The sequence below is a fragment of the Saccopteryx leptura genome, chromosome 12, assembly GCF_036850995.1.
Source record: "Saccopteryx leptura isolate mSacLep1 chromosome 12, mSacLep1_pri_phased_curated, whole genome shotgun sequence".
Lineage (NCBI taxonomy): Eukaryota > Metazoa > Chordata > Mammalia > Chiroptera > Emballonuridae > Saccopteryx > Saccopteryx leptura.
The window spans coordinates 38,603,163-38,614,556 of NC_089514.1; the positions used below are offsets into that span (position 1 = coordinate 38,603,163).

General features: G+C 38.6%; 1 protein-coding gene across 1 annotated transcript; it reads right to left on the minus strand.

Moving 5' to 3' along the window:
• Positions 1-757: 757 nt before the first annotated feature.
• MTERF1 (mitochondrial transcription termination factor 1) lies at positions 758-10,963 on the minus strand. Its single transcript, XM_066353830.1, has 3 exons — positions 10,896-10,963; positions 10,278-10,335; positions 758-3,024 (listed from the first exon to the last, which is right to left on the minus strand). Exons 2-3 carry the CDS (start codon positions 10,280-10,282, stop codon positions 1,860-1,862), a joined length of 1,170 nt encoding a protein of 389 aa, XP_066209927.1. The 5' UTR covers positions 10,283-10,335; positions 10,896-10,963; the 3' UTR covers positions 758-1,859.
• Positions 10,964-11,394: the final 431 nt, after the last annotated feature.

The window sequence follows — 11,394 nt, forward strand, 5'->3', positions numbered from 1 at the left end:
GTCATTAAGCCAAGGCAGAAGCTGAGTGGTAGAGGGCTCATGACTGTTCCAGATGGAGTTTACCCTGGTATGAATATGAATCCATCAATATCTTTTTCCAGGTGGCTTCACAGGTCTCCTAAAACTTTTACTGAGAAGTAATACTGTTTAATTCTTGATATCAGTATGGAAATATAAAATCAATTCATTTGTTTAATGGAGTTGAAGAGGGTCTAGAAACATAGACACCACATCCCTATGTGAAAATTTAGTACCAGGTAAAGATGACATTTCAACTCAGTATTCTATAAATTTATAAGGAAAAAAAAAGACCCGGAATAGCTTTAGTAATCTTGAGAAAGAAAAACAAAGTGGGAGGTAGCACACTTCCTGATGTCAAGCTATACTACAAGGTCATTGTGATCAAAACAGCTTGGTCCTGGCATAAGAGGCATACACAGTGTGTCCGTAAAGTCATGGTGCACTTTTGACCGGTCACAGGAAAGCAACAAAAGACTATAGAAATGTGAAATCTGCACCAAATAAAAGGAAAACTCTCCCAGTTTCATACCTATTCAGTGCAGTTCAATGTGGGCTCACGCACAGATTTTTTAGGGCTCCATTAGGTAGCTATCCCCTATAGCCTCTACAGACTCGCCACTGACTGATGGCCTACCAGAATGGGGTTTCTCCACCAAACTGCCAGTTTCCTTCAACTGCTAATCCCACCAAGTAATGTTATTCCTATGTGGTGGCACTTCATTATAAATGCGCCGATATGCTCATTGCACTTTGGTCACAGATTCGAATTTAGTGAGCCACAGAACACACTGAACTTTCCTCTGTATCATCCACATCTCGACTGGCATGGCCGTGGGCTGCTCCGCTGTATACACGGTGTTACGTCATCATCTGAGCATGCGCACATGCTGCCACATCATCCTACAGAAACTGGGAGGGTTTTCTTTTTATTTGGTGCAGATTTCACATTTCTATCATCTTTTGTTGCTTTCCTGTGACCGGTCAAAAGTGCACCATGACTTTACAGACACACTGTAGATCAATGGAACAGAATGAAGAGCCCAGAAATAACCCATACCTTATGGTCAATTAATAGTTGACAAAAGAGACAAAAGCATACAATGGAGTCAAGACAGTCTCTTCAATAAATGGTCCTGGAAAAATTAAACAGGTACATGCAAAAAATTGAAACTAGATCACCAACTTACACCATCGACAAGAATAAACTCATAATGAATAAAAGACTTATAAATCAAGAAACCATAAAAATTCTAGACAAAAGCATATGCAGTAAAATCTCAGATAGCTCTCGTAGCAATATTTTTGCCGATATATCTCACTGGGCAAAATAAACAAGTGGGACTACAGTATAGCAAACTAAAAAGGTTTTGTACAGCAAAAGAAACCATCAACAAAATAAACAGGGAACCCACTGAATGGGAGAACATATTCACCAATGATACATCGTTAAGGGGTTAATCTCCAAAATATATAAAGAACTTATACAACTCAACACCAAGAAAACAAACAATCCAATTTTTAAAAAATGGATAAATAATCTGAATAGATATGCAGACACAGACAACAGTACGGTAACAGCCAAAGGGAAAGAGGCGCAGTAGGAATGAGGATGTGGGCAGAGGGGCGAGGAGGGAAACCGGGATGGAGAGACTGCTTGGGGAGACTATACTTGAGCACACTAACCATGAGTTTTTACAAACCTTTAAAATAAAATATACAAAGGATCGTTATATATGTATGTGTGGTTAAGAAATCAAACCTCTCCCTTTTGAAAGGCCAAAAGTCAAAGTGAAATAATATTGCTATGAGAAACTTTTTTAAGTCCCTAAAACAATGCTTTATCCAATGTTTAACTTTTTCAATTTAGCTTTATATCGTTTTTGACTCCAAGAAAGAAGAGTAATGTTTGATGTACTCAAGTTATAGCCAGCATTTACCAATTCTTTGATTCGACTTTTTAAAGTACTTATGCTTGAATCCAAAACCCGAGGATTTTCAATTATTTGTGAAATGCTAATTTTTTCTTCTATGAGGCAGTCTATTTTAGCATTAAACTTTTTCTCTCCCAAGAAGATCACATCTAGATAGCTCAAGACAAACTTCTGCACCTCTTCTTCAGTACACCCTAGAGAAAGCAGCCTCTCTTTGATATTTATGTAGTTCCTTTTGGCATAGTCACTGGAAAGCTCTAGGAATTCGGCTCCTCGACCACAAATCAGAACAAGCAACTCCTCATTGTTCAGGTTGAATGTTGACTGTAAAAACTTAATGTTAGCTTTTATCCGTTTGGTGCTCTGAATTAAGATGAAAGGGTTTTTAAAAATTATTTTCCTGATGAAATCTTTGGGATCACTGTGTCCTAAGGACAAACATATTTCTTGCAAAAATTCAACCATCTGTTTATTCAAATCAAGACTATTGGAGAAGGTACGTGGGGCACTGGTCAACAATCGACAGAGACATTTACGGGTCAATCCAACTGAGTAGAGAAACTTTATATTATTCTCTAGGTTTAGGTTGTTGTTGGACCGAAAAAACGATTCAGGAGAACGTTCCAAAATATTTACAATTTCAAGGTCTGAGGTCATAATTGTTCTCCACAGATCCCACCGCTTTGAAAGATTTTCAGTTGTGCGTGTTATAGCTCTTGGATATCTTGATATGATGCTAGCAATCACTTCCTTGCTAGCTCCTTTGGACAGAAGGAACATCTTCAGGTCCTGCTCACTAATACCCATTCTATTAAAAACTCCAGGCTGTCGCTTCTTCGCCATGTCAACATCTACTCCCATAGTAAATAAGTTACTCAGTAGTTTATCCTTCAAAGGCTCACTGTCTTCATTATCACATTTCACACCAAAAAGCCTTAATGAAACTGGTTTGAAAAGGATCTGTGATGAAAATGGGATCATCCACCATCTTGAGCTGAAGAGAAAGTTACTTCTCATACACAAGAAGTATCGTGGTCCCAGACTGGTCCAGTAGCCCCCAACTTTTGGAATGCTGTATAAAACAACACATATAATATTATACAAAAACATGTATTAAATAGCTGAAAGACCATATTATAATCCTATAACATCCCAGTCTATAAGAAGATACCTGCAGCTCCAGCTCTCCTAGTGCTGTGGTAACAGTTCAACCACTGTAGCCCTACTCGTTAGCTCATTACTTCTAATTATCTGTGGGTCTGGGCTCCATATATTCTTAACATAAAGAAAAGCAGTATAGCATCATCACCGCCCCATAATTATTCCTACCTTTATCTTGGCCTTTTATTTGGCCTTACATGCCCTGGCCATCCAAAACCAGCTGTCCCTCTCCATCTCTGCTTTATCCTCCTGGTTGCCAAACCTCTGACTTATTCCTATTTACTGATGTTTTCAATTCTGCCTTGTCTTCCAACTTCCAAGATCTTTGGTCTTGCCCCTACCCTAGATACCAGACTTCTTTGCCTTTGTTCTCACATCCTGGTTATCAAACTCTAAAGGTAGCCCTGAAAACTAATACTTCAGAATATGTAGTATTCACCATAAACACATTTTTCTAGATTCATGGTGCTCTTTAAATCAACACTATTATCACATTTCACACCAAAAATTAGAGCCCAATTCTTAGCTTATCTAGACCTCTAGTCAACAGCTCCTGATCCCAATCTCCTCCCTCAATTAACTTTATTATTCCCTTGGTTGTAACCCAACAACTCCAAACCAATTTTCATCTTCAAAATGATCTACATGAGATATTTAACCCAAATAGTCCACTACATGCAAAACTGTGCTGCAAGATGACATGATTAAAAAGTTACTTAACCATTCTTTCTGACCCACCACATTACAAAAGACTTGCCCAGGGCTCTCTGCATCTGTTTCACAACACATATAACTTTGTACAAGAGGCTAAAACCTCAATAACTCATTTTCCTGATCATTTAGAAATGAGACAAGAAATGTATGAACTGCTATGTGATAATAATCATAGGTCCCTACTAAAATGAAAACCTCTATTTATAGAAAATATAATATTTGATGAAAGCAACAAAAAAGTATTCTTCTCTTAGGAAAAGTAAATCATTTTCCTAAGTTACTTGTGGTCTGAGAGAGGAGGGGAGGCAAGACAGACTCCTGCATGCACCACAACCAGGATCTACACAGCAAGCCCACTTGGGGGCAATGCTCTACCCATCTGCAGCATTGCTCCACTGCTCAGCAACCGAGCTCTTCTTAGAACCTGAGGCAAGGCCGTGGAGCTATCCTCAGTGCCCAGGACCAACTTGCTCCAATGAAGCTATGGCTGCAGGAGGGGAAGAGAGAGAGAAAGACAGAGAAGCGAGAGGAGAGGGATGGAGAAGCAGATGGGCACTTCTGTGTGCCTTGACCAGGAATCAAACCTGGGACATCCACATGCCAGGCCAACACTCTAGCACCGAGCCAACCAGCCAGGGCCCAACAACGCATTTTTTTTTTAATTGAACTTTTTCCTTTTCAGACTATACAGCTGTGACGAACTTAGTTCTTGATTTCTAAATAATTATTAAGGGCTTTTACCACTTAAAGGAGGCACTTCTCTTTTTTTCCTTAAGGATAAAATAGAAAACAGAGCTAGATGGTTTGAACTCACCACTACTATCTTTGAAATTGAGATACTGCTTTCAGGAATAAATATCAAAAAAGCCCCTCTATGCCTATCCTTTTAGTTTTTCTAATTTACCAAGAATGTGGATTATGTCTATAGGCTGGGAACATTCCTGTAGCTCAAATAATCTACAGATCCTCAAAGAATTGGAAAAATATTTCCAAACTACAAAAGCAAATAACATTCAAATAGAAATGCACACTGCTCACAAGGCAAACATCAAACAACAAAAGCACATTTTATATTGCCTATATTCTGAATTCACTATTCTTCACTTCTCCATAATACTACATGCTACCCTGCAACTATATACTCTGCCAAAAATGCATGAATTTAGAAACTTAACAATAAAATCCTCTTTTTAACTACAGAAGGCTTTATCTTACACAGCTCAACAATCTATTCTTTTCCGACGCTCAAGGCTGACCCCTATTGGATGATGGGACAGAACACTGACAGCTATGGATAAGACCAGAGCTTTCCAAAGAGAGGTGGCCCCTGAACCTGACCCCAAGGCCCCCTTTTCTCGGACTCTGGAGAGAGCTGACAGCAGCCCTGCCTTGGCTCACTTTTCCCCATTACATCTATAGAGCCAGAGCATCCCCACCTGGCCTCTCTCCTGCTGCTTCTTCTATCCTGGGCCCTTCCTTGCCTCACTGTTCCCAACCTTAATAAACATACTCTCAAAATTAAAATAAGTAAATAAATAAAGAAGGGTGGCAAGATGAGCCAATGGAATGTAGGAAAAAACAGTAAAACTCCAATCTATATTTGTCTCAGCCTTTTAAAATGTCCACTTTATATGTGTTTTAAAATGTGTACAATATAATATAGTACTGTAGTAAGACCTGCACTTAACTCATCAGTAAATAAATATAAATATATTGAAGGCACATGTATAAACCTTTCTTAGAGAGTATACACAATCTAAAAACATCTGAAGTAGTAACTCTAGGCAACACACCTCAACAGAGCTGAATAAGCCACAGAAAGTTCAAAAGAAATTCTATTAATGACAGACTAAAAGCAAGTGAAAATATATGCCAAATTTCTTAACAAAAGAGCATTAAGGCCTGACCTGTGGTGGCACAGTGGATAAAGCGTCAACCTGGAAACACTGAGGTTGCCGGTTCAAAACCCTGGCTTGCCTGGTCAAGGCACATATGGGAGTTGATGCTTCCTGCTCCTCCCCCTTCTCTCTCTCTCTCTCTCTCCCCCCTCTCTAAAATGAATAAATAAAATATAATTTAAAAAAAAAAAAGAGCATTAAGTTTCCTCCTAAGTATGTCATTGGTGGTCTTTATGTTTTTGTGTGTAATTCACTCTCCATGGAAGTATCTTTTCACACAAATTAACATGTCCAAAATCAAATGAGCATCCTTCCCAGCCCCCAAGTAAATGTGATCTCCTCTGATTAATAAAATCACTATCACAAACCTGAGAGTCACTCATGATAAAAATATCATATAAAAGCATTGCTTACTTTCTCTTCCTCAATCCCAGACATCAAATCATATATATTCAGTTGGTTCAGTATATCTGAACTCCAACCTCACTACTCTGCTATTCCCTCACCCAGACTATCAATAGTGTCTAACTTGCTTCTCTAACATCAGTCACTCAAAACTGCCATCATAGTGACTTGTAAAACAAAGATGTATCTATGTCCCTCATTCCTTGATGAAAGAACTCTGTAGCTCTCCCCTACAAAGTAAAATCTTCAGACTGACCTTCAAAGCCACACAGCTCCACTTACCTTTCTAGCCAGCTTCTTTGTATTCTACAACCTCACAACCAGGCAGCACTGACTCTCAAACCACTGTCCATTTCTGTCTCCCTGCCTTTAAGATATACTTCAGAAATGCCTCATCTCCTCATGTCTTATCTGTAGTACAAGGTCCCATTCAAATACTATCTTCCTACAAATCTTTAACTTAAATACATACTGTTGAAGTGAATCATTTGTTTTATAATTTATTGCTGGAGAATTTAAAGCTAAGTATTCTATTTTGATAAAGGAAAAAAAGAGCTCAAATAGATTTAGTTAGAACTGGCGACTAAAATTTGGTTTTGATTACAATACTATACATTCAATGAATTGACCCAAAATATACTGCTCACAAAAATTAGGGGATTAAGGAATGTGCAGATACTTCAGTACTTTCAGCTTTTTGTATAATGCATTTTCACCAATGAAATAAAAGTTGGTTTGCATCTCATTTGCATAATCTAACAACTTTCTTTTGACTTCTTGTTTGCTTTTTGGATGTTCTTGTTTAATAAAAAACAATCAAATGCTTTTTTTTATCGCTTCATAATCATTCTGAAATATTCCAATTTTTGTGAGCAGTATATATAATGTGCAGCCTCAGCTAAGACTAAATACAACTAATATCAACTGCTCGTGAGCGTATGAGGAAATAAGGGAAATTCTTAAACAACGCTGCTGTAAAAGAATTTGGTGCCCTCCACCATATCCTTTACCCAACATTTCCACTTCTGAAAGATTACACTGGGGAACAATTTTTCTCCATTTTCTGTTGCATGAGGTTTTAGAACTGCTTCTATATATTTCCGCATCGCTGATTCCAAATCTGAAATTCGCTTTTTGGTGCATACTCTAGTTTTTATGCAATTTTAATTTCTTTTTGTTACAGTTAATGGCATGCATTGGTTTTTAAATTGGAGTTAAAGGGCAACGACTCTTGGATTGGACATAACCACAAGGCAATTAATGTTTTACAAACATCACTTTTACATAATTGTAGTTGTTTTTAAATATTAAAAGTTATTATCTGATAAAAACACCCTCTTACTTTATTTTAAGATTGAATCATGGCTTCTTCAAGTAGGTGTAAATGTAAGAATAGTCTTGACACCTTGTTATATATGTGGCTGTTACACACTTTAACGTCAAAGGTGCAATATTTCATCATTTGTGACATGTGCATATATTGCCTATTTTCAAGTTACCCTTGGCAATCAAGACAAGAATTAGGTTCCTCATATTGTGTGTCATAATTGTGAGGAAATGCTTCGTGACTGGACAAAAGGAAAATGCAAAGGAATGCCTTTTGGTATTCCCATGGTTTGGTGTGAACCTAAGGACCACAGTAGTGACTGTTATTTCTGTCTGATCCATACAAAGGGCATCGGCAAGAAAAAACATCATATGATCACATATCCTAATATTCCTTCAGCAATACGACCTATCCCACACTCTGAGACTCCCGGTTCCAGTTTTCAATGGTTGTATTTCTTCTAAGGACAAAGAAAGTGAACATGGTGATCAAGTGTATTTTGATAAGTTGCATGAGGAAATGGTTGTAGAATCTGAAGGGACTTCTTCTGATGCCAAGCAGTCATTAACTCCTCAGCAGTTTAGCCAACCTAAATTGAATGACTTAGTAAGAATGACATAAGAGTTGTCCTCGACTTTCTGAAGTATGAGGAGCATAACTGGATCATTTGTGTGGATCTTAAAATGGTAAATTTCCTGCTAGGACAGAGAGGTTTCATGAAGTATCCTTGCTTTCTGTGTTTGTGGGACAGCCGAGCTCGGGAGAAACACTGGACACAGAAGGAGTGGCCGAAACTCTGGAAGTAGGGATGCAAAATATTGTGAATGAACCTGTAGTTAATCGAGACAGGATCATTTTCCCCCCACTTCACATCAAACCTGGCTTAATGAAACAGTTTGTTCAGGCTTTGAATAGAGAAAGTGAATGCTTTCAACATATTACTTCTGCTTTTCCTGCCTTGTCTTTCGAGAAGATAAAAGCAGGTGTAGTCGACGGACCTCAAATTCAAACCCTCATACATGACAAAGAATTTGCCAGAAAGATGAATAAGGAGGAGAAAGCAACATGGTAGTCTTTTGTGGCAGTTATAAAGAACTTCTTTGGCAACAAAAAAACAGAAAACTATGAACTTCTGGTTCAAAGGATGCTGTTGGCTTTGCACGACATTGGATATAACATGAGAGTTAAGATTCACTTCCTAAACAGTCACCTTGATAAGTTTCCTGAAAATCTTGGAGCTGTTAGTGATGAGCAGACTACTGCTGAAGCATCAAACAAGATTGTCCTCAACAAGTACACAAATGCAAGAGCTACAAACGCAAATTTTTGCCTGAATAGAATTTCAATAAGTTTTGCGCACATTTTATAATTAAAGTAAGTGTTTTAATATGTTCTATTTTGAAATTGTAGACAAATTCTGATGCAATCATATCTTTTACTGTATTAGTGTATTTACTGCATTATATAAATTATTATATTTTCACAAAGATGATGCCCAAGAAGACATTCTACTTCATTATGTTAAACTAAATGTTGAAAATTTTACAATTAGAGGAAAAGCTAAAATCTTGAATTCAAAAAAAAACTGTAGCTTACAGAGAAAAACTAATGTCAGATTTGAGATCAGCACACTCGAATTAAGTAAGAACAAGTGTTTTTGTGGATGCAACAAAAATTTTGTTCCCCAGTGTTATCCGAAGGACAAGAATACACATTTTTTATAAAAAGGATGACCATCATAATATTATTTGCTATAGCAAAAAATAAGGAATTCAAATGGCTACTAGTAGAATGATTAATAAATTGTGGTACAACTATGCAATATAATACTATACAGACTGCTTTTTAAAAATGAGGTAATGGCCCTGGCCAATTAGAGCATTGGACCAAAACAAGGCTGTGGCTTGATATTCCCATCAGGGCACATCCAGGAAGCAACCAATGAATGCACAACTAAGTGGAACAAATGAATGCTTCTCTCTTTCCCTCCTTCTCTTCTCCCTCCCCCCCCTCTCAAATCAATTCATTAAAAAAGTGGCAGACTTAACAGTAGAAAGATGTCCAAGATATTGTAAGTAGGCTAAAGTAATACCACTTACATAAGAGGGAGGATCAATATAAACAGAAAGAGAAAAAAGGTGAAACAAAACAGTTAAATCTGATGTATTAATGGCAGATACGTACTAGTTCTGAAATATTAAGATATTTAATTTTTAAAAAGATTTTGTTTTTACTGCAATCAGACAAGAAATTTTAAAAAAACTGAAATGGACTTGGGAGTACAAAAACATAATGGAAAATATATATTACCCTGATAAATATCAATACTACTTTATTCAATACTACTTTACTCTTTTAGCACCCAATCTCCATCCCAAATACTCCCATTACATTTAGCAAGGCGAATAAATATACAGCTCACAAAAATGAGGGGATATTTCATACTGAACATGAAGCTATAAAATATCCCCTCATTTTTGTGAGCAGTATATTTAAACAGCCTAATGAAAGAAGTATCAACTGCCTCAATCTACAAATTTCAAAAGTAATTAATACTCCATAATGTGTTTCGATCTCAAATAAACATTTTTAATTAACTCAAACCATTGCTACAAGGGCAGAAATCCAACATTAACAAATACACTGAAAATCTGTGTACCTGCAACTCGTGAGCTCTAAGGAAGATGTACATTACCCTCTCTGCTCCACAGTTGCCTAATAAAGGAGCTTTTAATGGAAATGGATAATCACGACATTCCAGTTGACCCTCTTTTGAAAAAACAAAACTGTTAGAGATCTTTACAAAAATGCATTTCTCACCTCATTAGTCTTAGAGGACTTTTGCTTTCCTCCAGAAAAAGCTGGAAAATAGTTGTCACTAGAAATGGCAAAAAAAGGGGGGGGGGGTTACAAAATATTGTCAGGACTTCGTAATAGTTAGGAAATCAATCTCAGCTAACACTGAAAATTTTCCTGTGAGAAGCATAATCTCTTGGACACTGAACATCTTAGAGATACTGAAAAGAAAATGGCAAGTACACGCCTGAATATAAGAAACGATAGTGGAATCACGAATATGATTTGTAAAATCAAGGCTAAGTGCTTCACATACGTTGTCTTAATTAAACCCCACAAACTAAAAAGTAGGCATTAGCGCTAAAATTAAAAAATTGAAAAAAAGGGCCGAGTTCCCTTACTAGCTTCTCTTCGCTGAAGCCTAAGGTGCAAACCCAAGAGAGCCTGTAACTCAAAACCGAAGTTAATGCCACGGATTTCATTCCATGGATTCTTCCCATCCCTCCTCCTCCCAGAGGGACAATTGTGCGAGGAGCTGCGCGGGATCCGGACTCCGTTATACACCAAAGTCACCCAAACCCGTTTCTAAAAAGAACAAGCACAGCAGCCGACCGGAGCCAGTAACCGCAACCTAGATTGTACCTATACGCTGGAGAAAGCTTTACTTCCGCCCCTGGGGAGCAGAGGAACCCGGGAGAGAGGGGAGTGGGTGCGGAAATGGACCACTAACTTCCGGTCGCGAGCCGCGCGCTAACGTGACGTCACGCTGTGCGCGCCACCAGCGGCCCCGCGGTCGCCCTCGGGGAACCAACGCGAGGAGCCCAGCAGGGGGCGTCTGGAGACAACAGTAGGCACCGGGAACCCACCGAGGAGGCGAGTGTTGGAGGGCGGGGCGGGGCCGGGTCAGGGGCTTGCCCAGCGCCGGGGCCCGCTATGAAATATATGAATTTTGCAACCTGATAGGGTCATTACCCTTATTCATGTGACTAACAAGCCACTGAACGCGTTCGGTGCAGGAGCACGCCTTGCGGTACCGGGACTCGTACAGTCCCAGATTCTTCCGACTGCCTCCGCGGTGTGGCTGCTGGTCGGAGTTCAGTGTCGGCCTGCAGGCTGGGAAAGCAGTTCCAGCGTACTTTTA